Here is a 16,523-nt window from a genome sequence, read left to right as displayed (position 1 = left end):
CGCAGAAGTTGAACTTGCAAACTCGCTTATGCAATATGAGCACCATGCCGAATCTAGCTATCGTGGTTCTGTCACGGGGCGTTCATTTGTGCAGCATGATAAAGAAGAGTGTCATGGCTGAATGATGAAAGATTATTTCATCAAGCCGTTGGATTTAAATTTGGGCAGTTAGATCCTTTTTTTTACTGTTATATTTGATTATATTCGATCTCAGCCGTTGGATTCAATGTATTTTAAAATTACATTTTTTAAAAAAACAAAATTTGAATCTGGACCGTTAGATCAACCAATGATCCGTAAAGCCCAGTCGTAGGATGCAGAGCCGTTGGGCTCTAGTTGGTGTGCGACAACGCCCCTGACAGTGGGCCCCCCTATTAGGCACTGAAGCCAAACGGCCCGCGTGGGGCGAGTGCGTGAGTGAACGAGCCGAGCCCTTTAGGCAAGTCCACGTGTTTGTAGGCTATTTCTTAGGGGGTATTTAGCCTTGGTTTGGCATTTGGCTTTTGGCTTTTAGCCTAAAGATTTGGCTTGGGTTGGGTTGGTTTTAGGAGGGGAATAAGTGGGGTAATTTGGCAAATAGCCCAGGATTGGGTGTGGTCTTATAAAAGCCAATTTTCAGCCCCCACTTGTCATTTCTGCTCCCTCAAACCCTAGGCGTCGTTGATAACTCTCTGGAATCTCACTTTCACTCTCTACTTGAAGAGCCTCTCACTCTCTCTTCCTTAACTTCTCAGCCAACCTCGAGAACCACACCCTAAGCTTTAACTGAATCAGTTGCCATATTTCTGCCAGAGCTCAGACTCGAGCCCAGCCTTTCCCTCTCACGACGGTTTTTCAACAAATCCGAGTTCCAGTCATCATTGAAAATCTTTCAAATCACAGCTCCAGTCATCATTGAAAGGTAACAATCTTCACTCTCTTCCGTCCCTTTCGTGACTACTCTTAGATTAAACGAAAAGATACGAGAACAATCTCAGCTTGTGTTCTGGTTATGTGCATGGAACATATTCAGAAGATACGTGCTGGAAGGTTGAAATCCAAGTGTCTCTAGTGTTCTGAAATTATAGCCTTCAACAAATCCACTGTAGCTGCCGAATGCACTTGTACCAGAACTTTGCTGTCACACCCGTACTGGGCCACCCAAACATTTATGTTGGCATTGATGTTGTAGGGCATTGCATGAAAATGCTTCTGTGTAAAAACTTGTATGGTTTCCCCATCTAGTCGAACACTGTTCGATGAATACGACTGACTGTCATCCATGATTGATTTCTTGTGGGCAAACAAATAGAAATTTGGAATCTAGTGAAGTGATAGCCAGCACGACTTCATCAGCTCTGCTTCCAAAAACACGGAAGTCTAGGGAGCCTACTGAAGTGCTTCCAAATGCATGGAATCTAGTGAAGTGCTTTTGGAAGCACTTCACTAGATTCCAAATTTCTATTTGTTTGCCCACAAGAAATCAGTCATGGATGATAGTCATTCGTATTCATGCAACAGTGTTCGACTAGAGGGGGTAACCATACAAGTTCTTACACAGGAGCAGTCTCCTGCAATGCCCTACAACATCAATGCCAACATAAATGTTTGGGTGGTCCAGCGCATGTGTGACAGCAAAGTTCCGGTGCAAGTGCACTCGGCAGCTACAGTGGATGTGTTGAAGGCTATAATTTCAGAACACCAGAGACACTTGGATTTCAACCTTCCAGCACGTATCTTCTGGAACCTGTTCCATGAATAGAAAAGCATTGGATTGTTGTTCCAACTCAGTAATGTAAACTCTAATGAAAATTTATGTCTACAGAAACTTAAACCTCGTTTGGAAGTGCTACAAATGTTCTTAGTGAAAAGTTTTTGTGAACAAATCTTTAGTAAAAATGCAAGTGAAAATACTTTTAGAATACAAAAATATTTTCTCTAAAAATGCTTTTAATCGATTTAAAACACTTTCAAACAAGTTCAGAAATGATCATGTTTGTTGTATCTCTAAACTATCCTAATACAATTGTAGGCAATTGCAGCACAGCTAGACTGTCATATTTTCTTCCGCGTAAGTGTTACTATTCCCCTTTTGTGATTAGATGGTTTTATTTTGTTAGGTTTTTCACCTTCATGTGAGGAGACAGAGATTTTTCAATGCGTTTGGAACATGACTTTTTATAGAAGTGTCGTATACAAGTAGTTGGATATTTGAAAAAAATTCCAACACTTGTGTAATGACACTTTATACACGAGCCGTATTTTCGAAGTATTAAAAATTTCTCGTAAGTGGGGAATGCTGAAATTAATAAATTTTATTTTGCTCGTAAATGAACAGGAATATTATATCATTGCTTTAGGTCCATTGCGTTGGTTGAAATTAGTAAAGAAAATTGCGGGAGATTGCATTCTTCACAAAGTGCGTACGACTTGCATTATCAACATGATGAAACGGGACGCTCGAGCGATGCAGAGTTTTAAGCATTTGCATTTATGAAGGATTTCATATATATATATATATATATATTGATACCCTAATACCAATTCACATGAAGAATATTAGGGTTCCAACTTAAGCATTTGTGTTTATGTTTTTATCTTAACTACATTGTTAGTAGTATCGATTTTCTTTAAGAAATTTTCATTCCAGAGCACTTCAGCCACAATAAAAAATTTGTCCGACTGGCGAGAAAGTTTGCCTGGATAAGTCCAAACTTTCCCGATCTCTTATATTTCGTATTTATTTTGTTATGGGATATTTGATAATTATTTAACGTCATTTCATTTATGTTCTTTCATTTTCATATAGCCTGTCATATATTTATGTGATTATATTTATATGAGGATTGCAAGTCGAACTAATATCCAATTAGTTTGTGATTATCATTTGGCATACATAAAGACAATATTTGAAGTCCTTTAAAGAACAAGGCATAGAAAAGAACATAACATGAATTTTAACCCTATTCATGGTATGGTAATCTGATTAAGATGCTCAACTCACTTGTGGTGCAAGTTTACATTCTAATGATAAAATTATTCAATCTTTTGCTTGATATTAACCAATATTGGCATGCCTAACATAACAAATAACTCATTTAAAAGAGTCGGATGCCTCCCTAAGGTGTTCAAAGGCATTTTAGAATGGCAAGAGTTACAAATACTCGCAGGGCGAATTGTGTGAGCCAACATAGTTTTGGCACACCCGGAGATTCTTTGTGTTACATACCAAAATACACGCACTATAATTCAAACATGATAAAAAAAAGGAAAGTGTTACTGGCACTTCAAAAATCTCATTCTACATTCCTCACAAGTGTATTTTTCTTTCCTAATATAGAAAGTTTGGAATGTAGAGATTTTTGAAGTGCTAATAACAATTCCCAGAAAGAAATGTTCCTATTTTAATACCACAAGAGTCGTCAAAAGAACAAAATTTAACCAGTGCATAAGAAATTGAAAGGGTATAGGGAAAGCTACTATATCTCCTCACAGCGCGGGCCTACCATGATACTCAAGATTCCTAGACTCAAATTCCAGCGAAAGCCTTCTTGCCAGTGCCAGAAGATCCGGCAGGAGTCACCTTCAAGACGTTGAACCTCTTAGCAGTCTTGGACAGCAGCCTGAACATTGGTAGAGTACAAAAGAAAATAAACAAAATGAGCACTAGCGCATGCCAAATTACATATATAAACATGTAGTTAGAAACGAGCGGAGGTAAATCATCTGCACTGGCCGATGGTAACATGATCTCCTTCCTTCACACGGAAACATGGAGATATGTGAGCAGGGATGTTGGAATGTCTCTTTTCATATCTTAAGTAAGCGACATGAAAGAAAAAGATTTCAGAAGAGCAAAGAGGATGGTACTTGTTAATTCTCCAAAATGAGTACTACAGATACAATAGAAAGTGAAAAAAAAAAAAAAGATCGCGAACGTCATACCTCTGATATTTCTTGATATAATGTAGATAATTCCTTCGAACGATGATTGTTTTATTCATCTTAGCACTATGGCAAGTGCCAGCCAAGATGCGGCCCCTGATAGAAACATTTCCAGTGAAAGAGCATTTCTTATCAATGTAAGTCCCTGTAAGATACAATAAGCACAGGTAGCTACCGTATCAGCAAATACAACAATGCACGTACCCAATACTGAGACAAGAAATGAAGAGTACAACCATGCTCGATTTGGAGTAGAACTATGAACCGAACTTTGGAAATCCCAAAAAACATAAGCATTTCAAGTGATTGATTTGAAATTCGAGTTATTTCACGAAACAACACTCATATATCAAGATCATAATGGTACCTCAACATTCTATTAGAACTTAGAAGTCAACCCGACACAATAGTCTCTATTTGCTTAATTCTTCTAATTCAAAGGTAATCGTGTATACGCTAATAAACGGCATTGTTACATACCCTAAAGACTTCAAAAATGCAAATCAACTATAAAATGGGGGCAATGCTAATGCAACATTACTCAGACACCGTGTTTTAATCAATCCGGGTACAACTAATCAATCATACTAAAACGCTTCGAATTCATTCATTGCATAACTTGAACTACTACACATATAAAAGATAGTAAGATACATAAGTAGAAGGAAGAGAGAGAGAGGGTGGGAGGGGGGCCTTCAATGGCATCCCTGGGGGTCTTGAAACCGAGCCCAACGATCTTCCAGAACCGGTTGCCGCCCTTTCCGGGTCTCTTCCCCTTCCCAGATTTCTTCGAGCTGGTTAATAAATTCGATTACAGTAGAACAAAAAATAAAAATAAAATTATAAATAAAGCCCAAATGCAAATGCATAATTAAGCAAAACAAATTTAAAACAAACAAATCTTAATCCCAACAAGAAAATTGAAATTTATTTGATTAACCGGTTACCTGATGAACACTTTGGGCTGCTTCAGAAACGCCTTCTCAGTCTGCAACCAAAAATGTCAAAAATACCAAATAGAACGACTGCTTGAAAGATATAAACGACGACATTTTGGACACAGTAACAACTAGCAGGTATAGAAGAAAAGAACCGACCTGTTCGATTGATAGCTCGAGAGGAGTCCAGGTGTTAGCAGAGGAGGCGATTCAACGTTCCACAAAACCCTACCCCTCTCACGTTGGCGCGCTGCGCGCGTGTTTGTATTAGCATAAACTTTAAAAAAAGGCGCGAATTGAGTGAGTTCGGGCCGGGATATTTTGGGCCGACTCCCACTCTGCCAGCCTTTGTTTCAGTTTTCTATTTTTCGACAAGAGAATTACAAGTTTATTTTTGTTATAAGCATATTACTACTCTAAGTTACATTTACCAGTTACTTGTTTGCAAAAAATATATTCACTAGATCAATTTACTACTTGTGGAAGATTTTGTCAAATATTGTAGTGTCGTTTATGCATACAATTAATCGTATATTCACGACAGATGATGAGTGCGATCAAGTAGCCAGATGTAAAGTTCTTATCCATTAGCCCGTTAGGTTGGACAAAGATCCTCTCCGAATCTCACTATCCAAAGTCCAAGGACTAGACAATCCAAATCATTCAAATTAAATTTGACAGTCCTCATAAACTCATTCCATCGGCTCGGCTCACAAAAATCAAGTACTTTGATCTCTTTGGCACACAAACCAAGGGCCCATATTTGGTGGTCCTTAGCCTATGAACACTAAGGTCCAAAGCGGATCCAAATTCCATCATGTTAGTCCAAAATGGTGAGGAATGGAAATTAACAAAGCATCTATCTGCCTTATGTGGATCAAAACTCCATGGAAAACTAGAAATTAATTAGAAATTCTGTTTCATGAATTTTATGTAACACTATGATATTACATCCGACCAAAAACTATATCTCAATACTATCTCCACAACTCGAAAGAAATTTTTCCACCGTCTCGGAAAAACAAGAAGCAATCTGTGTTGAAAAAAAAAAAAAGGCATACTTAATGATTGTACTAAAAAAAAAATCGATCACTTTCTCACGACAATGAATAACGTAGCTTGAACTGTCCGATCATAACTACTCCGTCTGCATTGAAGAAAAGAGATACAAGTTATAAACATCGGAAAAATCAAAGAACGCAGATAAGGAGTTAAAGAAAGAAAAGAAAACGGATTTAGATTTTCATCTACATCGTTGTCACCTTTTGGCGTTTTGAAGTTGGTGGATCTGGTTCAGAATCACTACGCTGATGGGATGACCCAACATTGGACGTTTCAGCCTGCAAAACAGAGTCATCTTTTTGTTTCAGCCTAACATCAAGATTTACAACTTAATGTGCAGGTATGCTTTGTTTGGCCATTCACGAGAACGAGGGCACTGAATGTTGGCGTAAAATGCCATGGAAATGATAACTGGTGTAGAAAACGTACCCTGGTGGAAGAATCTTGGGCCATTCTGTGCTCAGAAGAATTTCCTGGCTCTCCGCCTGTGGCTTGAGATATGAATGGCATGATTTGGTGAAGCAAATTAGACAAAAATATTCCTTCATCGGTGGCCCTTGGCTCTGCTTCCGGTGCAGCTACACCACCACTAGATGTCCTTGCCTGATCTGGTACAGAACCTGCAATCACTCCCTCCGCACTGCCATCTTCTACATGAATTTCACCATTCGGAAAGAGGGTCCTTATAAACTGTAATATACTGCTTGGGACCTGTCTCTCAGAGTCTTGGCTGTTTGGGGTTCCGCCAGCTGATAAAATATTGATACTGAAACTTCGTGCGATAGATGACCGTCTGACATTGGGAGCTGATCCTGCAGGAAAAAGCCACTAATGAATACACTCAACCAATGACAGCAACTTAACCACCAACGTTAACTAAATTAGAAGAGATGAAAAACTCAAATCCAGTCCTTGGATGAGCTACTGCCTAACTCAATTCTTGTGCGTAAGACATTGGACGAGCTATGTGTTATTATTTGTTGAACTAATCTTTTCTTTAGATGCTACTTCACAAATTACGTAGTACAGCAAATTAAGACACACGCAGTATCTAAATTAAAAGAACAAAATATTTGAGAAACTTCTGGCACCTCCACAGAAAACAAATTGTCCTCTCTTGGCACTGCCAAAGAGTGTATTACCATCTCTTGCAGAATCTGCAGCATTTTGCTGTTCTGCTGCAGATTCAGAAGACTGCTGATCAGTATGGAGATTGGCAGGGATATTTTGGGTCGACTCCCACTTTGCCAGCCTTTGTTTCAGTTTTCCTTTTTTCGACGAGAGAATTACAAGTTTATTTTTATTACAAGCATATTACCACTCTAAGTTACATTTACCAGTTACTTGTTTGCAAAAAATATATTCACTAGATCAATTTACTACTTGTGGGAGATTTTGTCAAATATTGTAGTGCTGTTTATGCATATAATTAATCGTATGTTCACGACAGATGATGAGTGCGACCAAGTAGCCAGGTGTAAAGTTCTTATCCGTTAGCCCGTTAGGTTGGACAAAGATCCTCTCTGAATCTCACTATCCAAAGTCCAAGGACCAGACAATCCAAACCATTCAAATTAAATTTGACAGTTCTCATAAACTCATTCCATCGGCTCGGCTCACAAAAATCAAGTACTTTGATCTCTCTGGCACACAAACCAAGGACCCATATTTGGTGGTCCTTGGCCTACGAACACTAAGGTCCAAAGAGGATCCAAATTCCGTCAGGTTAGTCCAAAATGGTGAGGAATGGAAATTAACAAAGCATCTATCTGCCTTCTGTGGTTCAAAACTCCATGGAAAACTAGGCATTAATTAGCAAAGACGAAATTCTGTTTCATGAATTTTATGTAACACTACGATATTACATCCGACCAACAACTATCTCAACATTATCTCCACAACTCAGAAAGAAATTTTTCCACCGTCGGAAATAACCTGGGAATAAAAGTAAACCAAACGACGGAAATAACCTGGGAATAAATACTCAAAGGTACCTCTTCGTATTTGTATATCAATACGCCTTGGAAGAAAACCAGTACCAAGTCCACTACCAAGACCAGAACCAGGCTGCACAGCTCCCATGGGGTTGGCACCAAAGTTCGTTCCAGATTGGAAAGGAAGAGGCTAACCAAATATGATTCAATTCAGTCAGTACAATAGAACTATTTTCAACAAGGTGTTAATTAAGTGTTTAGAAAGTTACAGTACCTGAACCATAATGGGATTAGGGCCAGTAGGGGATATGAAAACAGCAGGTTCAGCATTAACCACCGCGTCAGACTGCATAAGATGACCCAGAGAAAAGTTTAGAAGTCAGCTGAGATCTAAATGGACAAAATGACATGACAAGGACAATTCCAGGAAACACTACCGGTGCTTGACCCATTTGCAATGTCATGGTTGTACGACCAAGTTCAAGTAAAAAGGCACCTAGGTTATGAAATAAAGCTCCATTTCTCGATGCACTAGCTTGGGTGCTCAACCGTGCTGCCGGATCAGTCACATTCCCTTGATTATCCAGTTGACTTGCAAATTGCTGCCAAGATGTAACATGAAAATCGCAAGGTACCTTTTGTTTAACATGATAAATCAAACAGCCGAAAGCTTGTAGCTAATATAGAATTACAGTAACTAGATTGTTCTACTTTAAACAATAAATTGCTCATTTGTGACAACTAATGGAAAATCAAGCTACCAGCACTAGTTGTCAACTTGGAACACCAATATATATACTTGCAATAATGTAGCGAAAATTTACAATGACACATAAGAACGCACAAGTAAGGATTCTCCAACTTGTTCAGCCAGTAATTGCCAAGTAGAACGCATGACTTCTGCCAATGATGCAGGAGTGGGGAGCCCCTCTTGCCTTATCCCTGAACGTGAGGAGGAATTGGAGCTTTCTTCCGTCCTATGAGTAGCAGCTGCTTGATTGCTTCTCGCATCTATGCCTGTTGTTAAATGAGCTGACACTTAAAAATATTTCAGCAAACTAGCACCATTTGTGAAACAACTTTATATAATAAAAATTCCTGCACATAGAAAACTCACCAATGGCCTCAAATTCACACCTCATATGACTCAGATATTGGGTTAAAGTGGTCAAAGAATTAGGAATTACCTGCAAAGACCACCGATAAAGCAGAATATTTATACTATTGCTTCAAGGAGATTCATTAAGTTAAGTTCAAACTACACAAGAAGATTAAAACTTAATCAAACAAATTGGAAACTTTTAACTTGCCAGAGGTGGCTGAGGCCCCAAAGGAAATGATGTTGAATGAATAAATGTCCCATTTGATCTGTCAGATGGACCCCTTGTGGCAGCTTGTTCAGATTGAAATTGGGAGAAATCAAACATACCCCCCAAACCCGATGTCCTTTCTGGCCTCTGTGACCCATGTTCCTTCAGCATATCAACCATCCCCGTAACAGATTAAATATGTAAGCACAAAGTGCACATGAATTTAAAATAGCAAATGATATACATATGCACACACACACGCAATATCCATTAAAGTGAGATTAGCTTCAGAAATTTTCAATTTTAAATTTACCCTGACTTCGATCCCTTCACTGTCACCTGCAATATTTGGCATTCCTATAGAGCCAAGAACAGCAGAGATTATCTTCTCAGACACAGAGATAAGGTGGAAATCATTACCATGAAAATTATTTAAACCAAATAGGAATACAAATTATTTAGTTAAAGACTCACCCGATTGACTTCAGGTGCAAACCCATCCCCTTGAAGAGGCATGCTGAAAGTTTCAACGACAACACCAGGGCCAACATGACGGCTTGTACTTGAAGCCGGATCAGTTCCTACACTGAGAGTTGGCAGTATGAAAACAAGGTCAATGACGTTAACAGTTGAATCAAAGATCTAGGAGAGAAATGAGGTTTGCCACTAATGGTAACCAATCTTACGAAACAACCCAGGAACCCAAACTATCAGATAGTTTGCCATCAATGTGTCCATAACTTAAAACATGTTAACAGATGTAGAATTGTAGAATACTACATAGTATTAAGATCAACCTGGATGATCTGGTGATCCTTCAGCTGATGGTGGAGTAGGTTGTCTCACAACCAAATGTAAGGTATGGCCATCTTCAACATCTAAACTGTGTTAAGGAAATATCAAATCCGTAAAATGAAAAGCTGGTGAGTATAATGGAAATGGCCGATGAAACACAGGGCTGGTTTGGTATTGATGTGCTTTGAAAAAAAGCTACTTCTGCTGTGCTGTGAAAATAAGCAGCTGTGAAATAAAGGAGCAGAGTGTTTGGTAAACTTTTTTGTAAAAGTGCTTTTGAAAAAAAAAAAACAGTATTATAGTGTTTGGGTAAACTTTTATGTAAAACAGATGTGAAAAAAAACCATTTTTCAAAGCTGGGTTTTGCAGCTTCTTGTTTTTGGCTTTTTTTTCACCCAAAACTGTGAAAAAAGCTGAAGCGAATGTTTACCAACATAAAAACAGCTTCCAGCTTTTTTTGATACCAGCTTTTTTCAGAATCACCTCAGTACCAAACCAGGCCATAGAATCCTAAGTAACATAGAGGTGCCACAAGGTTTTCAAAATTAAAAAATTCTTCCACAATTCAAAAGACAAAAAGAATAGGATACGATAGGCGGAGAGAAGATGATCATCCTTTAGAACTTTTCCTCGGCATATCAGTCGTTGTTGTTCTGATAGCACACCGGTGACAGAAGCAATCTGTTCTTTCAAAGCAGGAACTGGCATCTGCAGTTCAGAAGACACAATTTGGTAAATTCAAACCTGTTTGGAAAACTTTTACAAAAAAGACTTTCTACTAGAATGTCCTCACATGCAATATCCCTTCACAAATAAGCTTCAGTACTAACGTTTAGAGTTTTCACACATATAAGCACTTTTAACTTAAGGAAACTATCTCAAGCTGTAAGAACATATTATATGGGTACACTAAAAATGCACAAACATTATGGTGGTCAAGATTGTACACAAGGATATAACTGCTGCCCAAAAGCAGGAAATATAATGAAAAGTCACAAGAGATGCAACCTGTTTATCCACCTGAGAGTATAAGTTTGTGAATCCAATGTTTTAATTTTAATCTCAATAGTGGCTTCAGACCCTTCAACCTGCTCATCCATGGGAATATGTTCAGTACCATTACTACCCATTCTCCTCAGACCGCAATGAACCTGCAAAAGAGAAAGAGTATAAATTATGAAACAGCTTTCTTTCTCCATTATTAGAGGTTGGGATGGGGAAACTTGAGCATTCAATCGACTACTACTTTATATAATGACATTGATAATCGAAAAACATGAAAAACAAAATGAGGAAAAGGAAAAACCATTAATGTTACAAGGCAGGCCCGTCTCTACTTAACCATAACACACAATTGTAGTAAAAACATGGGTAGCAATTCTTGGTTAATTCCCAAACCACCACAAGTATTTCAAACGAAAAACTCGAATGTCCAGTCCAACATATATACAATATGTTTGATTTTCCATAACCTAAGCCAACTTCAAAACATGATTTTGTGTAAATACAAACCATTTCTCCCTATTCTTAGTTAACAACATTGCACTAAATAGTCTGCACACATGCAATGCTTAGCATAAACATTAGTATAAGGGCATTCATTACAGTAGAAACGCCCAATCGCATCAAGAAAATTTATGACCAAAATCTACTCATCACCACAAGAAAACATCGTAACGGTAACTATAAGAAAAGCAACAGCACTCATATCACAATTTCCTATTCTCCCTTTTCTTTTCATTGGCAGCGTCCATGACCCTTTTGACTTTGATCCACTCTCACTAGCCAGCACACATAAAACTTTGTTCGATTTTTGCAGGCCGAAACAAGATTTGGTTTTGTTTGAATTTAACAACTTCGAATGAACAACTCAATTCCCATTCTGAGCAAACCCTATTTTTATGGGATCGCTTTAGTTTGGAGAAAGTACAAGATAACCTTGTAAAACATCACGCCTCTCATCGGTGCAAATTGCTAATGGTTCTCGTTATCTCCGTTAGCCAAATAAGTGTGATCTTGATCCAGCTGCTTAGGAACTGTTTGGATATAAGAAGGGCCATCGGATTGTGTTTAAGGAAACTGAGGGGTTCAGATTAGAAGTAGATCAAGAGAAATAAAACTAACCAAGAAAATGATGGTGTGTTCGATTCAATTCCCTATAATCCCATCCGTTCAATTATGTTCAACGGCTCAGATTTCCTAACTTTTGTCCCTGATCAATTGAGCGGCTGCGATCTTCGTGGATTTATTTTTTCGAGAGACAGAGTCTTGATCAACATGGCAAACCACCATCTATACTATATTTTCTTCTATTCCTATTAAATTCCAAATTACTCTCTCTCATCTCATCTGTTCAAGAGCAACGATGGATACCAAAGAGGAGAGAAGCTTCATTGATAAGGTAATAATTAAGTGGTACGAAGATCCAGAAGTCCTCCAGATGGTGAAGAAGAGGTTAGTTTGGCCGTCCGTTGAAGGAAAATGAAGCCGGATTTTCTAATATGCTCGGTGCAAAGTTTTCGGTGTGCGAGATACACTAGATCATACTAGAATTTTCAAAAACAAGGATATACAAAACATCCTCATATCCAATTCAAATTTATTTAAAAAATAAAACAATTTGATCGAGTTCTAAGTCTTTGCTTTTTTGTTTGGGCCTAGGGTTTCAACAGCGACGGCGATGATGGAGATCGACAGCTTGAAGGACGTCACTGCTGGTCAGAAGAAAGTCAAGTGGTTCGAGAATCCAGAGATCCTCCAAATACTGAAGACGATGTTTGATCCTTGGCTGAACGAAGATGGCATGCCTGACGCCACCTCTTTCTTAAGCCGTTGCCCTAGAGGCTTTGGTAACAATTTTCTCTTCTTATTAATATATACTACAACAACAACCAAGTCTTATCACAATAAGAGCCGTTCCATTTTGCGGCATGTCTTCCGGTAAATTCTTGTTAAATAGAGTCGGTTGTATAGATCTTAAAACGCTAGTGCGTTCGGTTTTACGTCATATATTTCATTAATTTCTTGTTTGTAACTTAATATATAATATACTATCCTCACTATTATGAGACTTTGGCAGAAGAGAAGTTGCTGCGGCTCTACTATCGAGATGATCCAGACATCCGCCATATGACGGACAAGAGGTGGGGCCCTCAACTGGACGAAGATGGCAAGCCTGAAGGCCCCTCTCTACGCAGGATCTATCCAAAATGCTTTGGTAACTAATTATATCAGACTTAATTTTGTTTAGTTTCCATTACAATAACTTATTCCTTTTTTTTTTTTTTTTTTTCCAATTGTTAATTAATTATGAATATTTCTTTTCAGAAAAAGATTTGCTTGAAGCTTGGCCGACGTTGACATCTACTTTAGAAGAATACGGCATTTTATGCGTAATTGATCTGGTATATATATATTTATGAGAGAAATGTTGAGTTTGTAAATTTTTATTAGATGACCAATGTTTGGAAAAGTTTTTCAATATACTGGAAAGATGAACCCGTTACATCAAATGACATTGTCATAATACAACTAATTGAATATTTTTTTCAAACTTCTAATCAATTGTATTATTGTATTAGTACACTTTGTTACCTAACTCTATTCCGAGCACACTCTCTTATGTGTAATTGACATATTAAATTAGTTTATGTTCAATATTTGACAGGTTTTTTGTAACCTGGTATTCAGAACAACCAAGAAAACAGACCCAGATATTATTCCCAAGGCCAGGGATCTTGTTGACCTTTTATCAAAGAGTATTCCTGTACCTCTGGTAATATATATTATATATATTTTGATTTTTTTTTACTTGAAAACTTAATATAATTATTGTTTCATGCAACTCCTTATTTTATTTTATTTTTTATCTATATCTCCTATAAAAAATTTAAATTTCAGCACACAATATTTTGATTTCAGGCAATGAAAGTCCTGGGTGAAATTCAGTATGAAATGATCAGGATTGGGCATATAAGTGGTGGTCTTTGCATAAACTTTGGGATCACGCGGGTGGGTATTGCTTATCTCTCTCTCCTTCCATTTTTAATTTTTAGAGCAAGTAAATTGTTATTGGACGGAATCTACTGACAAAGGGTTAATTAACAAATTCAAATAAGTTTAAGTCCTAAATTTTTCAAAAAAAAAAAAAAAAAAAAATCATGGGGGTGGTAGGGGTTGTCATTCTCAACTAGGGTGTTAGTTTAGGGGGTCAAACATCCGTTTACCTTTTTGGGAGCTTAGTGTTTGTTATTCATGGAAAGTTATGAATAACTTTTACCTTATGGTTGGATGAGGGCTTTAAAGTTTTATGGAGTTTACGTTAGATGTATTACGGATGCACCACACAAGTTGAATAGAGACTTAAAAATGACCAGATGCAATACATTGGAGAGAATTTTAAACGATTATGTTATCCCCAAAGTCCTTTGCTTAGTGTCGTATGTGCATTTCTACTGTTTAAATTGTAGCATTTTATTGTTCGAGTAGTTCATAGTAATGTTTGTGTAGTGCATTTATAATTACCGTTGAGTCTTATTGGTATTTTGAAAGTCCCACATATTCTAAATATAGGGTTATTTTTTATTCATGAATGTCTCACACTTTCGGTAATTTTTTGTCATTAATCTTCTTCAATTCATTAGATACAACAGTGAAGAATTAAAAAAAAAAGTGTGAAGGGTAAAAATAAATGGGAAGATGATAATAACGTTGATGAAATTCATGTTTCTGAAAATTGGTTAGTTGGGGTTATTGAAACAAAGATGTAACGGTGAAATTGTGTGCGTGCAGGACCAATATGTCGAACGACGGAAGCTTCTCATGGGTCCCTCAGGCTTAGAGGTGCATAAATTATTTTTAATCACGTTTTACTCATCTTTTGTTTGGGAAACTAAATTATGGAACAAAAGGATAAACTCTAATGAAAATTTGTGAGTACAGAAACTTAAACCTCGTTTGGAAGTGCTTTTAAAATAGCTGTAAATGTTCCTAGTGAAAAGTTTTTGTGAAAAAATCTTTAGTAAAAATGCAAGTAAAAGTGCCTTTAGAAGACAAAAATATTTTCTCTAAAAGTGCTTTTAATCGATTTTAAACACTTCCAAACAAGTTCAGAATTGTTCATGTTTGTTGTATATATCTCTAAACTTTCCTAATACAATTGTAGGCAATTGCAGCACAGCTAGACTGCCATATTTTTTTCCGCGTAAGTGTTACTATTCCCCCTTGGTGATTAAATGGTTTATCAATTGTACGTTTGTTTGTTAGGTTTTTCACCTCCATGTGAGCAAACAGAGATTTTTCAATGCGCTTGGAACACGATTTGTTATAAAAGTGTCGTATACAAGTAGTTGGATATTTGGAAAAAATTCTAACCACTTGTGTTAATGACACTTTATACACGAGCCTTATTTCCGAAGCACTAAAAAATTCTCGTAAGTGGGGAATGATGAAATTAATAAATTTTATTTTTGCTCGTAAATGGACAGGAAGATTATATCATTGCTTTAGGTCCATTGCGTTGGTTGAAATTAGTAAAGAAAATTGCGGGAGACTGCATTCTTCACAAAGTGCGTCCGACTTGCATTATCAACAAGATGAAACGGGACGCTCGAGTGATGCAGAGTTTTAAGCATTTGCATTTATGAAGGATTTCATATATCATTGGGGAACCCTAATACCAATTCACATGAAGAATATTAGGGTTCCAAACTTAAGCATTTGTGTTTATGTTTTTAGCTTTGCTACATTGTTAGTTGTATCGATTTCCTTTAAGAAAACTTCATTCCAGAGCACTTCAGCCACAGTAAAAAAACTTATCCGACCGTTGAGAGAGTTTGCCTGAATAAGTCCAAACTTTCCCGATCTCTTATATTTTGTATTTATGTTGTTGTGGGATATTTGATAAGTATTTAACGTCATTTCATTTTTGTTATTTCATTTTCATATAGCCTGCCATATATTTATGTGATTATATTTATATGAGGATTGCAAACTGAGGCGAACTAATATCCAATTAGTTTGTGATTATCATTTGGCATACATAAAGACAATATTTGAAGTCCTTTAAAGAACAATGCATAGAAAAGAACGTAACATGAATTTTAACCCTATTCATGGTATAGTAATCTGATTAAAACACTCAACTCACTTGTGGTGCAAGTTTACATTCTAATGATAAAATTATTCAATATTTTGCTTGGTATTAACCAATATTGGCACGCCTAAAGTAACAAATAACTCATTTAAAAGAGTCGGATGCCTCCCTAAGGTGTTCAAAGGCATTTTAAAATGGCAAGAGTTACAAATACTCGTAGGGCGAATTGTGTGAGCCAACATAATTTTGGCACACCCGGAGATTCTTTGTGTTACATACCAAAATACACGCACTATAATTCAAACATGATAAAAAAAATGTTCCTATTTCAATACCACGAGAGTCGTCAAAAGAACAAAATTTAACCAGTGCATAAGAAATTGAAAGGGTACACGGAAAGCTACTATGTCTCCTCAATGCCTACAGTGCCGGCCTACCATGAAACTCAAGAATTCCTAAATTCAAA

The 16,523-nt window shown here is 37.2% G+C and overlaps 1 protein-coding gene and 1 pseudogene across 1 annotated transcript; both read right to left on the bottom strand.

Annotated features, from left to right (window-relative positions):
- Positions 1 to 3,508: 3,508 nt before the first annotated feature.
- Positions 3,509 to 6,434, bottom strand: LOC103953837 (annotated as a pseudogene).
- A 1,362-nt stretch (positions 6,435 to 7,796) lies between these two features.
- LOC125469565 (ubiquitin-like domain-containing protein CIP73) lies at positions 7,797 to 11,925 on the bottom strand. Its single transcript, XM_048566969.1, has 11 exons — positions 11,902 to 11,925; positions 11,052 to 11,114; positions 10,554 to 10,671; positions 9,643 to 9,749; positions 9,482 to 9,553; positions 9,169 to 9,330; positions 8,976 to 9,045; positions 8,703 to 8,875; positions 8,296 to 8,460; positions 8,133 to 8,204; positions 7,797 to 8,048 (listed from the first exon to the last, which is right to left on the bottom strand). Exons 1-11 carry the CDS (start codon positions 11,923 to 11,925, stop codon positions 7,827 to 7,829), a joined length of 1,248 nt encoding a protein of 415 aa, XP_048422926.1. The 3' UTR covers positions 7,797 to 7,826.
- Positions 11,926 to 16,523: the final 4,598 nt, after the last annotated feature.

This window comes from the organism of the source record quoted next, unplaced genomic scaffold (genome assembly GCF_019419815.1).
Source record: "Pyrus x bretschneideri cultivar Hongxiangsu unplaced genomic scaffold, Pyrus_bretschneideri_v1 Contig44, whole genome shotgun sequence".
Classification (NCBI taxonomy): Eukaryota; Viridiplantae; Streptophyta; class Magnoliopsida; order Rosales; family Rosaceae; genus Pyrus; species Pyrus x bretschneideri.
This window is presented reverse-complemented; position numbering and strand designations above follow the sequence as displayed.